Raw genomic sequence first — 15,821 nt, 5'->3', positions numbered from 1 at the left:
AGCGCTACCTGCCTTGCATCCAGGCATTGTCCTCTTCTCCACCCCTCAAACCTGCCTCTTCCAGCTTACTTCCCACCTTGACATCTGCTCTACCCATTCTGGCCAGCATCACCCGCCCCTTCTCCAGTAGGACTCCTTTCCACTGACCCCGTGGCACGTCCTGCTCACATCCCTTTCCCCATCTCTCCTGTCTGTGTCTTTCTCTGCCTCACTTACAGCTTTTCTCTCCGGAATTAAAGATCACCCTTTGTGCCAGCTAGGACAGTGATTTTTTTTTTTTTTTTTTTTTACAAGGCATGCCAGTGGTGCCTTCAAATCTTCCCAAACCCACTCTCCAGCTCCCAAAATATAAAATGCCTTTTCAGTTGTAAGGTAGTTGAGATAGAAACCTAAGCTTGCTGAGGGGACTGGCAGATGCAGCATCTTCAGCGTTGCCTTTGCTAGCCCTGGGCGGCCAAAACCCCTTTGAACAGCCCAGCCGAAAGGCCACATATCAAGGTGGGAAGTATGTGGGACCTATGGAGTCCTGGCTGCTTTCTTCCCCTTCTGGTTCTGCTTCTTTTCTTTTTTTCTCTCCCTTTTAAAAGTTTTGCATATGGCTGACTAGGCATCTCTCTATCTCAGAACAGCCTCTGGCACAGAATGCAGGTCATCTGCAGGAGGGATGTTCTTCCTGAGCCAGGGCTCTCTGGGCACTGGGGATGGAACCTCCAGGTTTTCAACATGAATTTATTTTCTGATTTCTGCAGGGAGATATCCCACCCGCCGCCTCTGCTTTCACCCCAGAACGCGCCCCATATTGCCCTGGGGCCCCACTTGAGACCTCCTTTCCTTGGGGTGCCTTCGGCTCTGTGCCAGACACCAGGTGAGTGCATGAGGAATGCTTGCGATCAGCCGGGGGAAGTGGGTAGAGCGAAGATGCAGGCTGTGACAAACTGCCCTTTAGCCAAACAGCCCAGACGCATTTTCTGTGTTCCCCCGTTACTGTTGTGCTGACTTCCACCCTTGTTTTGCAGTGATAGGAGCAGGCTGCCTTGGCTGCTCGCTCTTTTAATCCCCACCAGCCTCCCTGGTCCCCTGTTTCAGCAGCAGGCTGCGCTGCCTTGGGAGTGAGGGAATAGATGGGCTCTAGAACAGAAAGGCAGCTCTCAGCTGCCCTTTCCTGCTCAGTTAGCCCTCTGGGGAGCTGGCCCTGAGTTAGCAAAGAGTCAATGCTGAGATTAATAACCTCGTATTATTGTTCTCCCTGTCCCCAGGTTACGGGTTCCTACAGCCGGCACAAGCAGAGATGTTTGCACGGCAGCAAGAGATGCTACGAAAGCAAAACCTGGCAAGGTAAAGAGTGTAGAGGGCTGGCCTGCCTGGGCTTGGGTTGGATTTTCCCTTCCCTTTCCTAGCGGTAGGGGTGCTGTGTTGGATGAGCTGTGCACAAGCGACAGAGCGGTGTCCACGTGAGACCAATGGAAACAATGTGCGGGTGTGGAGGCGACACCTTGATCCTGCAAGCTCTGGTTCAGCATGGCTGGGGGGTTAGCAAGTTACTCGCAGAGCCCCCCCTCAACATTCCCCCTCTGCCTCTCCCAATTTAGGCTGGAGATGTCAGCCGAGATCATCCGCCAGAAGGAGCTGGAGAATCTCCACAGGCAAAGGCTAATGGCTGGTGACCCGCTGAGCCTGCATCCCGGCTTGCCCCCAGACCACCCGGCCCTGCGCAACGTGCACGACATCCCCGAGGGCCACCCGCTGCGGGAGGAGCTCTCCCGGAGGAACGCCATGCTGGTCCTGAGGCACAATAACACTCCCCTGCTCTCCCTCAACCCCAGCGTCCCCAGCAGTGCCACGCCGCCCAAGGAGCAGCCCCGGCGGGGCAGCCGGAAATCGGCACACCACAGTGCTGAGCCGCAGGGGCTGAGCGAGGCCAAGGAGCTGGCGGAGCCCCGGGCGCGGGATGGCGTGCCAGACTGTAACGATGAGGAGATGAAGGACTCTGAGAGCGACGCGGATGTGAGCGACGAGAAGCCGGAGAGCCTGAAGGCTGAGAGCAGCAGCTCAGCCACTGAGCTTAAGGAGTGCAAAGAGACGGGCAAAGTCTGTGAAGGGGCCAAGGAGCTGGGTGAAGCGGCTGCTGGCCAAAATGCTCCCTGCAGCTCCTCGAGCGCCGAGTCCCCCAGCCATTTGCTTGGCCCAGGCATCAACAAAAATGAGGTGAAATATCTCCCGCCAGCCTCCATCCCACCGCCTCAGCCGCTGCCCTTTGGATTCCCTTACACGATGAGCCCGTACTTCCATGCAGGTGAGTGCATGGGGGCCTGTCGCTGAGTTACTGGCTGGAGCAGTGACACGTTTTGCAGCACGCTAAAAGTGGGACTCTTCCCCCTTCCTGTTCTGCAGTTTGGTTGTAGTTCTTTTTTCTCTGCAGGGAACCAAGCACCTTCTTTTAATTAGTACAAAGGGCTCCATTTGCGATGAAGCAAATCAAGGGTCATAAAGAGGGCCAGCAGGGCCAAAGTGAGTCCCAAGCACATGAGGAGGGAGATCGCAATATGATGGACTAAGGGATCTTGCAATTGCTTGGGCTTTCTTTGGAAGCCATGTTTCAGGACTTATAGGGGGCTTCAGGGAGAGGCAACAAAAATTATTAATGGCTGCAAAAATTAAAGGGCCAGAAGTATTGTATCTGGAGGGGTGGCCTGAAAGGCTGTAAAGACTGTTGGGCTGTGCTCGTGTCATTTCCAAGCAGTGGAGATTGGAGGGGCCAGGCTGGAGAGAAACACCCAGGTACAGCAGGACAAAGGAACAGGAGAGCTTCCCAGGGTGACGTGGGCAGAGGCCGCGGGCTGGTAGCGAGGCAGAGGCTGTTCTGCAGGGAGAGGTGCAGATGGCACTGGGGATGTGCAGGGCTGGAGGGTGGCTGGCTGGTTCCCACGCGTTCGATTCTCCCTCTGCGCATTGCCGTGGTTCGAGGAGAGGGAAACGAAGGATTAAGGCTGCAGCATTTTCCTCCCTGCCGAGTGTCATATCTGGGACATTTCCAGGGTAGTGTGTGAGACAGCACCTTTGGGATGGGGTGTCAGAGAGTTCCCCAGCAGTGACGAACATCCTGGCTGCCCCATGCCCTTGGAGGTGTCAGAGTTACCACTGCTGTGCCCCTTTTCCAGGGCAGAGGTAGATGGGCTCTTTCCCCTGCCTGTGGTGTATTTCTCAGTCTCACAGGCACTGGTATAGCTGGATTGGTGCCTGTTGGATGGGACAGGCAGGCAGGGAAGTCCTCGCCAGCTCTCTGGTCCCCAGCGGCGCGGTCCCTTGGGCTATGGAGATGGGCACAGCTGGAGCCAGAAGGGAGCAGGGAGTACAGGTGGTACAAAATGGGGTTTCAAAGCCTGGTAGCTGGTCTGCCCAGGGGTCTGCTGTGGGCAGAGCAGGGTGGCAGCCCCGCTGGCTTAGCCAAGAGCCAAAAATCTGCCTCAGCTAATTACTTGGCTGAGCAATTAGCAGGAGGTAGTAAGACCTCCTGCCACGTGGAGGAGGGAGAAGGGGGGGCGGCCTAGCATGTGGGTTGCTGTTGCTGAGGCTGCCTGTTTTCTATGCAAAGAGCTGCCGCGGTTGTGAACGCGGCTGCCCATCGCTCATTAGAGCTGCCTTCCAACCAGGAAGGAGGAAGCGATTTTTCTGTGACAGGCAGGTGGCCAACATGATAAATATTACTGCTGCCTGGGGCGGCTGAGGCTTCGTTGCAGGAGCCTTTTTCTCCTGGCCATTAAAAAGGGAAGCACACGGCTCTGTGGTGCTCATCGCTTGTGTGAGGCTCTGCAGGGAGGCCTGGATTGTAGATGCGTTTCCTCCCTCCCCCAGCAATGCGCAAGTGACTGTAATAGGCCATTTATTATTATCACTTCAAATTTATATCACGATCGTGTCTTGAGGCCTCGGCAAAGATCAGAGCTGTGTTTCACTGCCCAGTTTCCAGGCACTTCTGATTTGTGGAGCCTGTTCCAGAGCTATAGGTCTTTTCCTGAGGGCTCTCTTGCTTTCGGCTAGCTTCACATGTTGTCCTGGCTGTTAATATTGCCTGTTTGCGGGACAGCGGCACTGAGTTTAGGCCCTGTTGTGCTAGGCACTGTACAACTCTATAGCAAAAGCTCTCGCCTGAAACAGCCTTGAGAAGACAGGGCATCTTGTTCGACGCAGCACAGCAGGTCGATGGGGGAGCTGGGAGTTCAGCAACTGAAATATTGAGGGCTATATTGATCCAAATGCTGCAGGGATCGTGGGGTGTGCTGGGGGTAACGTGTGTCAATGAAAAATGTGTTACTTTGGCCCTTGGGGAACACAAACTACCTGAAGACAGACAGACAGAACTGCACCCACCTCTCCCCTGGTGCCAGATAATTTCCGTAATCCTTTTTTGCGCAAGGACTGCTCTTTCGGCCTGGCACAACAGCAATTTTGTGCTGTACACCAGAGGCTGGTATTATAAAGTAACCAGCTAAACAAAGCAGGTAACACGGCAGGCTGAAAGGAAGAGCCAGAGGGAAGAGAAGAGAGAAGTGGCTGGCTGAAAATGACCGCTGAGTTTCAGGCACTTCCTCTGGTCTTTCAGCAAGGGGAGGCTCCTCCTTTGGAGGCAGAGAGCTGTTTTCTGTCCCTACTGGGAAAAATATCGATGAGGCAGCCAGAGCCGGGTCGATTCCCTGAGCTGCCTTCTGGGGATCTGGCGGCTGCTCGATGACCTCATCTCGTCAAGGTTTCAGCAGCTTTGCTCCCCTCCTCCTCCCGCCACCCTCCTCCAGCCCCGTCCTTTGGAAAAGGTGAAGGATGGAGTGTGCAGGAGGCTAAAATCCTTCTATCGATCTGTAGTCTGGAGAGCAATTAACACAAGCCTTCCAGTGCCGCTCCATAACCCGAGCCCTCTCCGGTGTGCGGGAAGGAGGGGGTGCATGCACAGGGAGGAATGGGAGAGGGGTTAGACAGTGGTAGCAAAACTGATTAAACCCGTAGGTGGGCTGACTCCAAGTGGGTTCGCTTTGTGCACTGGTCTCCCAGTTGGCACCTGGAATTGTCTCCTTTGATGCCAGGAGCAAAAACTTGCATGTCTCCGTGCAGCAGAGACAGCCCCATCGCAGCCTGGCTGCTGGATTTGCAGCAGAGTTTTCCCTTACTGGGGTGGCCAGAAGGGTTGCTCTCCCTGACCCGTTCAGCCTTTGGCTTCTCTTCTGAAGCAGCTGGATATCAGGAGGAGGGAGGGAAATTATAAATGGGTTGCGGCATGGGTGGTGAGGGCTTTTACGTGGACACCTGTCTACAAGACACTGGCCTGGGACGATGGATTCTTTTCAGTCCCTGCACGCTGGGCCCCATCTGGTGAAATGCTCTGTAATCCATTACCAGTCTCTCGGACCACCATTTATCATAGAGCAAGACAGAGGAGGCCTGGCAGGGAATAGATGCTGCCCTTTATGCATCCTCGCAGTCCAGCAGGATCCAGTGACATGTCATTATTATAATAGAAGGCGCGTCCCTTCTAGCCACTTGGCACCTATTTGTTATCATTCTCCAAACTGCCAGAGCAGTGGCGAGTGGGTGCAGCCATGCACAGAGATGGAGCAGACGGTGCAGTGTCTTCCCGAGGAGCGACGGAAGGACAGGAGCCCTTCTGCTCTAGGGACTTTAAAATTAGAAAGGGCCAGTGACTGGATGCAGTGTGCCGAGGGCTGGTCCGGTACTAGTTGCAAATTAGATACGCAGTGAGGCCAAAGGGACCACTGTAATCAGCTATTGTGTCCTCCTACAGAAGTCCTTCCTGGGGTTATTCCTGCATCTGGGGACTTCAGACCGGTGACAGAGCTGAGGTGGGAGCAAAAGGGCAGCGGGGGACGCCTGAACACCGGGCTCCACAACCCTGACTTCAGGGGTACACAGAATGACAACCGAGTCTTTGGAGCTACTAGGGCTGAGCTCTTCTGCAGTCACCGTGAGATTTTGGGCTTTTCTGCAGGGGACAGGGTTTTTTGCCACTAGCTTCAGTGGAAATAGGTTTCCATGCTCTAGCTTTTTACGTTCTGCGGCACAGAAATTGCTAATAGGCCAGAACCCAAAGTATTGGTATTTACCTTCCCCCTCCCAAGAATATTTCCACCAGTCAGTCCCTGTTTCCCTGGTATAAATGGGAAGGGAAAACAAACTCTCCGAGATAAATATTTTGGCTGTATTATATTTCTCTGTGTGTGGGTACGTGGAAAATACTTCTTGTTCCCATACAGCAGGCCTGTCTTGCCTTTACTCTTGGACACAGCAGGCTTACTGTGTGTGCATCTGTGTGCATCCTGACCTCTCCTTTCCTTTCTTCTGGGGGCATGAAGAGACAAAGGAAGGAAAACCACAGAGGAGAAAGGCTTCTGTAGGAGAAGCAGTTGCTAGCCCAGCTCTGCTGGTGATGTCTGTAACCCTGCAAATGATCCCGCGTTCGGTGGGCTTCCAGGATCATCGCAAGCATGTGTGCAGGAGAGAGACCGCAGGGAAGCCGTAAACCTTTCCCCTCATCCCTGCCAGTTGTGAATGCAGCATTTGGGCTAAATCTCTGCCCACGCTGGTGGGGACCTGGAGAGCAGGCGTGACTGGTGGGGACTGACCAGCCTCTCTCCATGCAGGCTGAGGTTAAACCCTGAGGATGGGTCTGTCTGGCTGGTGACTGTAGAATTCATTCCCGAGCACTGTGTTGCTGCAATTCAATCCTTGGCTTGCTTTCGGAATAAGGAAGTACCTAATTTTAAAGCAGTTGGCTGTTACAGTCAGATCACCTCAGAGACGCTTGCTCTGGCTGCAGATGGAGGTGTTTCGCCCGAGCATTGACTGTGCCTGGAATAATTGAGTTCAATTTCACTTCCTCTATTTACCAAGCTGCAGCCACTCTTCCAAAAAGGAGAAAGAGAACTACCCCCCACCCCGAGAAAGAAAAACCCTCCCCCAAAACGGCAAAAAAAGGAAAAAAAAAAAAGCCTCAGCCATTTGGGCGTTTTGTGAATTTTAACATAAGCAGCTGTGAGTTTGTCTCCTGGAAAAAGGAATGCAATAGGAATGAGAATGAGGGCTCCTGTCCATCTGTCTGTCTGTCTGGTAGCTGGGGGTGGCGAGGGGAAGGAAAGTGCTTGCTGGCTCTTTGGCAATGGTCTCTGCCTCCACTTCCCGCGCTGACAGGCGTCTAGTTCGCAGGAAAGCTGGTCGTTTTCTCTGCAGCTGTTACCAGACACACAGAAGTATTTGAAGCTTTTTCTAGCTGGAAGAAGAAGGGGTGTGAAGAGAGTGAGGAGCTGCCTGGCCTCCAGCGGGGCACAGGGTGGCGAGGCGGGAGCAACGAGCTCTCCACGCTCGGTGCGTCACGGCCAGGCAGAGCTGGCCCGGGGAGCGGCAAGCAGGGCATCTTGCAAGCCTGGTACTTACGCTGGAGGGGAGAGGCCCCTGTGCCTGCAAGAAGGAAAGATTGGGGTAGAGACTAAGGATGTGAAGAGGGTGTGAAGGGTCTGGTTATTGCCCACAGCGCGCACCCTGAGGCTGGTAAGAAGCGCTGGCAAGGAGGCCAGTGTACCGAGTCCCCGAGGCATGGGGAGAGAGAGGGACAGCCCCGTCCCTACTCCAGAGGGACAGGTAGAGCTGGCAGCGGCAGCAGGCTTTGGAGGGCTCCTGTCTCTCCCCACGGCTCCAGCCAAGACGTTCTGGCACTGGAGTTGGCTCTCATCTGTTTGCACTGGCCCGTGCGCTTAAGGAGAGACGCGGACTCGTCCCCGTTTGCTAGGGGCGTTTGCGAGCAGTGGCTGGCCCTCTCTCCACGGGAGGCCGATGGTCCTTGTATAATTGCAGTGCTGGGAGATGCACATCGACTACCCGGTGCTGTGCAGGGGGGGGTGGGCTGCAGACAGGGCATTGCTGTCTCCTTCCCCAAGAGGAGGCGGCGCAGCGGGAGGGGAAGCGGTGGTGCAGCTACAGGAACGGTGCGGAGGGCGAGGCTGGGAAGGGAAGCAGGAAGTTGGGAGCGGAAATGTAGTGGAAATGATTACATAGCGTCTGCCTGCTGCTTGTGCAGACTGCTGTTGTTGTAAAAGCATCTTATTGGCATGATAACTTCCTCTATAAATCCTGTCCTTTTCCTGTTACCTTGGACCGTGCTGGTGGCTTTGCCAACTAGCTAGTGGAGACGCGGCGTGTGTGTGGCTTTGCTGTTTGCTCTTTCTGCGCCTCTTTCTCTGCCTCCTGCCTCTGACCTGGTGCGTTCCCCCAGGGAACCGGCCACTCCTCGTTCCCTGGGCTTGTGCTCCCCACCATGATTTTGTTGCACCCCACTTGCAGAAGCGCTGTCCGACCTGCTGTGGACAGGAGCAGAGGAGTCGCAGCAAGGGGTTACGTCCATGGTGCTGATCAAATGCCTCAGGAAAAAACCTTAAACCTACAGAACAGATAATTCTGTCATGATAGACCCCTGGGAGAAATACTTTTTCTGGCAATTTGTTGCTTCGTGCCCTGAAGCATAACAGTTTATACCCCTCATGAACTCCTCTACCTGCTATAATCATGGATATTCACATCCCTATAAATTCTGTTCATCTCTTGGTCTAAATGATATCATGCAGCAGTGAGTTCCACAGGTTAACAATGCCTTCTCCCCCCCCCCCCAAAGTGGCGTTTTCTGGAACTAGGTGTCTTCATTACTTGTTTCTGAGTTTTTCTTTTCACACGCTACAGTAGATATGTGAGTTACCTGGCTGGCGTTTCTCTCGCCATTTCTTATTCTCCGTGCCTCTCCTCCAGCTCCTCTCTCGGCTCCAGTTCCGTTTTCTCCCTGCGTGCACGTCCTGTGCTGTCAGGCACTGCCGCCGCAGGGCGGCAGGGGGGCTCTCTTCCACCCTTTTGAACCCATCACCTTTGTCTCTGCTGACAGGGCTGGGACCCGAACCGCTGTTGCGTTTCGGAGAATTGACATATCGGCTTGAACTGAGCTGTGCTATCTTCAGAGTGTTGCAGGAGCTGGCAGGGGTCATCCCATCACCCGTCAGATGCCGGGCCAGGAGAGGTGCCCGGCTCCTGCGGTGGAGCGGAGGGCAGTGTATTCTGAGGCAACGGCTGTGTTGGGGCAGACCGATCCGATGGGTATTTCAGGCTGGGGTGGATTGAAAATGAACGCTTTGAAAGAGCCGAGACATTCTCCAGTGATTCACGCTCCGGCAAGGCAGTGGGCCACCAGGGAGAGGTGCTGGAGCCTGTTATCATTCGGAGCACGTAGCCAGGAGAAGGGCTGGGGAGAAGAAACCCACAGGGCAGTCAGAGTTTTCCGCTTTGCGGTGCGTGTGGAGAAACACTCCTTCAGGGTTTTTTCTTTTCTCTCCCCTCCCCCCATTTCTTCCCCGCAGCTGAAGAACATTAAACACATGAAATGCATTAGCTAGGATTTTTCCTTTCCCCTGCCCCCCTTTCTAAGCTGGGGACCTCCAGGAGGAAGAGGCCTATGAATTGACCCTGCCCAGTGCTTTAATTGACAGGTCATTAAAGACGAATGTGTGGCTAGAGAAAAATATTCAGATTGCAGGCTAGATGTTGTCCGTGTGGGATTTTAATGATTTATGTTTCTTTCTCCTCCCCTCCTTCCTACTCCCCAACTCCAAACAATCCAGGCACCATGGGAGGTCTGTTTCTGGATGGTGAGGAAAGCCCTGCGCTGGAAGACATCAGCAAATGGACGGTGGAGGATGTATGCAGCTTTGTGTCCAACTTGTCTGGCTGCACCGAGTACACTCAGGTAAATCTCTTAACAGCCTCAAGACCATCACGGGAGGAACGTCCTCCCTGCAAGCCCCTGTTCTTTCCCTCCCATCTGTGCCTATTTTACTTGCATTGTCCATCCTAGGAGAGGGTGTATCTCAGAGCCCTGCAGGGCCTGAAGCTTTTTGGTTTTTCTCTAGTGGATTGCTAAATAGCTACTTGCTGCCAGCAAAGACCCCAAGAAGGTGTGTGATGGGCCTTGCAGAAGCCCGTAGCAAGAAAGAGAGAGTCCACTGGGAGAGGACGGGAGTAGGGGCAAGGTTAGGAGCGAGCCTCCGAGTTGCAGGGTTGATCACAGTTAGTGGCTCTTAGTGTCACTTACCTCTCACTGTCCAGCTCATGCTTTTGGAAGCTGCCCTGTGCTCTATCGCAGGGCTGAACACAGCGGTGGCTTTGTGTGGAGCAGCTGTACTGTGGGACGGGCTGTCGGGTTAGTCCCTGGATCGGGGTGGGCAGCTCGCGGTACCAGCCAGCCTGGCAGAAGGTGCTGCGTTCTCTTGCTGCACCCACAGCATTGTGGAGGCAGAGCAGGGCTGCGGGAGACCCTGCCTGCACAAGCGTCAAAGTACCGTGCTTACACTGTAGAGTGAGGGTGACTGTGATTTTTAAGCTCATTATAGTAGAGTTGAAATATCCATCGGTACCGGGGGCTTCATAAAGCCTGTTCAGTGTGAGGTCGTGAGGTGCAATACAAAAACCAACCCTGTGTTTTTGGCTTCCGCATCTGCTAGAGTCCATTATAAATGCCCCATTGAGAGAATGCACCAACTGCGAAAGCACAGATTCCTGAGCTGTCTGGGACAGCCTTGTAAAGAGGATATAGTGCGCTTAGAAGGGAGGGACTGAAAGTAGCAGAGATAGAGAGGCAAAGGGCCAAAGTTCAGGACAATCCAGCCTTTCAGCAGAGAGACATCCTAGGCTGAGAACAGGTCTTGAAAGGGAGGAAGGAGAGCAGGAGTCGAGCTTTCTGGACATGCCACTTCAAGAGAGGAGCTTCCCCGACTGACGGCTAAGGAGTGCAAAGCTGTGCTTTGACATCCAGGCTGGCTGAAATCTGATTTCTAAAAATCTGCCACTGCCTCCCCCTCTTTGTCCCTTGCCGTCTCTCTCTGTTGGTTGCGTTAGGCAAGTGTCCTCTCCCAGAACTCATGCCCGCCCCCAGCCATTTTGAGACAGGCAAAGCTCCCCCCCCCAGCTTCTGCTGGGACCGCCTGTTAGGAGAGCAGCGTGCGTTATCTGGCTCTAGGGAAGCGACTCCCTTCAGGTTATGCTGATTTGGTAGTGTGCCATGGGGAAGGGTGCATGCTTTTGCATCCCTCCAGAGGGGACGGGGAAGTGGAAACCTGGAATTGCCCCACACCTCCCTGCTCTTGCTCAGGTGACGGGATAACGTGCTTTCAATCTAGAGGCTGTCCTTCCTTGCCCCCTAACCGTGATGTTAATCCCATCACAACACGCTTTGTTAAAACCACCTGTAAAACCAGTGCTTCTTTGGAGCAGACAGCTGTGCATGCATGCACGCATGCGAGAGGCAGTATTTAGGAAAGTGAATGCTTGTTAGGGAGATGGGGTACATGTAACATTCCCCAAAAGGAATGACAGGTATTTGGGTTGTGCTTGGGAGTGGATCAGGGTGACTGGGTGTGTGGAAGAGAGAAGGGTCAGTTTCTGATTATGGAGAGAGGGAGGGAAAGGACACTGATGAAAAAAATGGTGGATGGATGGGTGTTTACGGGAGCGAGAAGCAGCAGGTCTGTGCACGTAGTTCAGGGGAGTTCAGGAGCTGGGTTTAGTGAGGATGATAAGGGGGTGGGTGGTGGGTTCAGGAGTGTACGTGTGTTGGCTGCAGTATGTATTGAAGAGAGCTGAAGCAAAAGGCTCTAAAACCAAAATGCACAGCTGCTCGCATGCTCTTGTTACCCCCCACCCCAAACAGTGTGCTCTTGCACTGGTGGTATTGCAGTTTGTCTGCGTTCCCGCATTGGGGAATGAAGATCAGAGTTGCCTGGAAGCTTCTGAATTAGGCCAGCGGGAAACGTGCAGAAATCTTTAACACAACCACCTTGCAGAAGGATCATCCATTTACACCTTCCATGCCAGCGCCTGGGATACCAGTGGGGAAGAAATCAATAGCTTGCTGAGACAAAGGCTCAGCAATCTTCTCAGTGCATCGCAAACAAAATGTTTTACGATAATGGGAGCTGCTGTAAACAGCCTCCTGTTGTGGCCTTGCTATGTTGCATTATGTAGGGGGTGCGTGGCTTAAGGGATGATGCGTTTTTATGCACTATGCTTACATGCTTAACAGGTTTTTTACTGTGTGAAAATGCCAGTGTTCAAGGGCGACCCAGCTCTGTGGCTCTAAACTGCAGAGCTGTCTGTGTTCTCTTCTCCAAAACCACAGCTGCCGGGGAGGTCTGGCACTGGTCTGCAGGCTTCTCCTGCCAGGAAAACCCAGCAAGAGTTTGGTGGTATGCTGTGCGTTTAGAAACATGTTTCAGACAAACAAGAAAACTTCAGCAAAAAACAAAAGTTGCCATGCCCGATTTCAGCCCTTGATATAATATTCAGCTTTGTCCCTGCAGTGGATCAAGACCCGCAGGACACCCAAGGGGGATACTATTCTCAAGTTAAGGCTTTTTGCGGAGGGTTTTAGTGCCAAGCGAAGGGAGGCTTTTGGCTCCCAGCCACATTGGCTTCAGAGGAGGGAGCAGAAATCGGTATAGTAAGTTTTACTAGGTCAAAGAGCAGAAACACATGCTGCAGTCATGAGCAGCTTTGCTGGTGGAGTCCAGCAATAAAAAACACTTGCAACAGCTCAGCTGCCTTGGCTCTAACAGCCACCGCCGCTCTCCAAAGGCACGGCTGTGGGCTACGGTCTGCTGCTGAAAACGAAGCCATTAGAGTAAATTGAACCCCCCTCCCTTGCCACAGTGTTTAGTAATAATAATGCTATGCATCAGCCACTGCGTGGAGAGAGAGACAGCGGGATCAGGCCCCACAGACAGCTCATTTGGGCGAGCATCCAGTATGAGCGAGGGTATGAAAAAAATGCTATGGAGTGGAGGTGTGGTTTAGTAAGAAAAACCAGGCATCTGACCGACATCTCCCAGAACCAAGGGGAACCTGCTGGCTAAATTACCAGATGATGGCGGTTTACTCTTGAAGTATTGAGCCTGTACATCTCCCCCTCACCCAGGGGAGACTGGTGTAAGTGTAGCCCTGCTCTACATATGAAGAATGGAGCAATAAGACCATGTATTCAGACCTTAACCGTCATAACACAGTACATATTAGGTGGAAAACTCTTGCATGACCCTGCCATTTGAAATAGATAAGGGCAAAACAAAGTATTTTTTTTTCTGTCCTTAAGAACGTGTTAAAAGGGTATAGTTTTGCATGGCTGGGTGTATTAGAATGTGTTCATACGGAACTGCCATTTTATAAGACTATACTAGCCCTGCTGTCATTTCTGTGATTATATGTATGCGCGTCACCAGGTTCTGCTTCACTCAGCTAACAGGGAGAGGGGTAAGAGACTTGCTGTATTGTTAATGGAAACCGGCTGAAAGGCCAGTGCAGTTGACTCCGTAGGATCTCGCCACGTTTAGGGGGCACCGCTTGGCTACCTCAGTCAGTACAGTGGCACTGCAGTATTTATTAGTCCACGTTGCTAGAAGCGTTGGGGAAAAAGAAAGGGCCTAGTGCTAAAACAGACGGGTGAGGAGGGCTCATCCTCCCTGATCCCAGTTGGTGTTCCGGGTATCAGGAGTCACCACCAAACAGCACGAGGGACTGCATTCTCCAGGCTGCTCGCATGTTCTAGGAAAGGTTGTAATATACGACAGGCAAAGGAGGAGGAAAAAAAAGAAAAAAAAGAAAAAAAAAGTGCAAAACGGAGTGTTGCACATGAATCCATCTAACCTGCAGAATGTGCTCCACAGATCTGTTTATGTATTTTGCCTGGAGACTGTTTTGGAAATTAGCAGCTTTGAGAAGGAAATACATGAACAAGCAAGTTCCTCCTTTTCAATTGCATATGCCTCACTGAAGACTGCAAATACTTTTGAAGTCTACTGGGTCAACTTTTTCCAAATATCCACACAAGTGTGAGTGACCTAGGATTTGCCAAAATTTAGATTCTTATCTTTTCTCCTATGTCTTCTGCCCTTTTTGGAGTGGGGACAGGGCCCCTGGCATGTCACTCTTCTTTCTCAAATCCGCTATCATACGCTATCAGCTGGGCTTACTCCTAATGTTGCACTTACTTAGGTCAGCTGGTTTGGTTGCTAAACTTGGGGACGTTCCCCAGGGGAAAAAACTTCATGCCCCATCCCAATATTAATTAAAAAAAAAAAGAAAAAAAAAAAAAAAACCATTGCTTTATCTAAACTGGCCCAACAAGCCCTAATTCACATGCCCCCGTGTTGGCTCCCAGCTGTGGATGCAGGATTGCATATACCTCTCGTATTAATATGGGCCTACTTCATCGCTGAGGCTCTTAGAGTCTACCATTCCTACAGCGCCCTTCTGTGCAATGGCAAGACGAGCGCATGGGACGTGTCACTGGCATTTCTAAGCCTGGACTTGTGTTCTGGTTTCCTCCAGGTATTCCGAGAGCAGGCTATTGATGGTGAGACCCTGCCCCTCCTGACAGAAGAGCACTTACTGAACAACATGGGGCTGAAACTCGGACCTGCACTGAAGATAAGGTCACAGGTAGGAAAATTTGCTATGTGGCATGCTTTAAAGTTTTTTCCCTAGCTGGAACGGGGCTGTCAAGAGACCTGGTTTATTGAATGTAATTTATCAACCAATAATTGTTCATTTATTTATCTGTAATTCTGGTTTCAAGAAAGCTTGATTTGTTCTCCAAAATGTTCCGTATCCTCATCTGGAGCCAGTCACGTAACTCTTTCAGGAAGAAAACACGGACAGTATTCAGTGCCCAGGGGCAGAAGCAAATAGTTCAGGACAAGTGATGGAAGGGAATAACAGGGATGCAGCGGGAAACTCCTAAAATGGACCAGCTCCTGCTAGAAAAGACACATTAGGCTGTTCCCACAAATACCGGCCAGGAAAGAAGAAAAGCTGTCAACAGGCGAGGCAAGGTAGATGGTTTCAAATCAGTTGAGCCTGAAAGTAGTCACGCCAAAGTACCTGAAGAACTGGGTAAAGCCATCTCAGGAACCAGTTGTGGTTTTTTTTTCTAGACTGGATGCAAGTCCTTTTGCTGCTCCTTTTCCTTGTAACTAGGTGGCTCTTGGCAGTTCTCCTTTTTAGCAAGGCTTGAAGCACAAATGCATTTAACACGTCTCAGCATCATCTGTTGATTACTTTCCCTCCCCAGTGAGTAATGGACCAGCTCCTTCCCTTCTCTGCTGTGCCTAGTAATAGACTTCTGTAACATTTTTGTCTCTTGCTAGTCATAGCTTACTGGTCTTGCTGATGGGCCGTGCCACCCCCCCACGCCCTCCGCTTGTGCTATTCATTTGTATTTTGATAGACTGGAAGTAGAAATCATATTTGCCTCTGTTGATTTAGTCCAGTTCTCTCTTTTAGGGGCCTGTACGTCCTCCTCAACAGACTAGTTTGCTGTTGTGCCCTTATAGCGATGTTTCTTCTTCTCAAAAGACACACACACACCCATGACTTGGCTCCTAAGGCTCTGCCCGTAGAGGTCTGCTTTCCTAAAATTGCTTTGCTGTTCTCCTGCCTTCCCTAGCTGGCGGTCATGGTGACTTCCATTTCAGTTGCCTCCACTTCCCCTTGGTTGGACTCAAATCTAGAAGAACGTCTCCGCTAGCTTCTTTTTTTTCCATTTAATGATCAGAAAATGGCTTCTGACACATGTCAAGAACAGGCTGTTCTGTTGTGTTCCCCAGGGGATTATGTCATGCAAACAGCTATGACAGTAATGTGCGTGTGCACATACATGGGTTGCACAGATAGGAACTATTCTGGCATAGTTTCCCTAACCCACAAGCTATACATTTGTTACATTGGTTAAAACA

The 15,821-nt window shown here is 51.9% G+C and overlaps 1 protein-coding gene across 1 annotated transcript in view; it reads left to right on the top strand.

The window, feature by feature from the left end:
- SAMD11 (sterile alpha motif domain containing 11) overlaps window positions 1–15,821 on the top strand; it is a 127,111-nt gene that overhangs the window by 108,924 nt on the left and 2,366 nt on the right. The window contains exons 8-12 of the mRNA XM_009325269.1: window positions 750–865; window positions 1,257–1,335; window positions 1,590–2,293; window positions 9,660–9,784; window positions 14,416–14,526. Of these exons, the coding sequence (XP_009323544.1) occupies window positions 750–865; window positions 1,257–1,335; window positions 1,590–2,293; window positions 9,660–9,784; window positions 14,416–14,526 (1,135 nt within the window). The remainder of the gene's footprint in view (window positions 1–749; window positions 866–1,256; window positions 1,336–1,589; window positions 2,294–9,659; window positions 9,785–14,415; window positions 14,527–15,821) is intronic.

This window comes from Pygoscelis adeliae, unplaced genomic scaffold, assembly GCF_000699105.1.
Source record: "Pygoscelis adeliae isolate BGI_AS28 unplaced genomic scaffold, ASM69910v1 Scaffold36, whole genome shotgun sequence".
In the NCBI taxonomy this organism is placed as follows: domain Eukaryota; kingdom Metazoa; phylum Chordata; class Aves; order Sphenisciformes; family Spheniscidae; genus Pygoscelis; species Pygoscelis adeliae.
The sequence above is the reverse complement of the archived record's forward strand: the minus strand, read 5'-3'. Positions and strand labels throughout refer to the sequence as shown.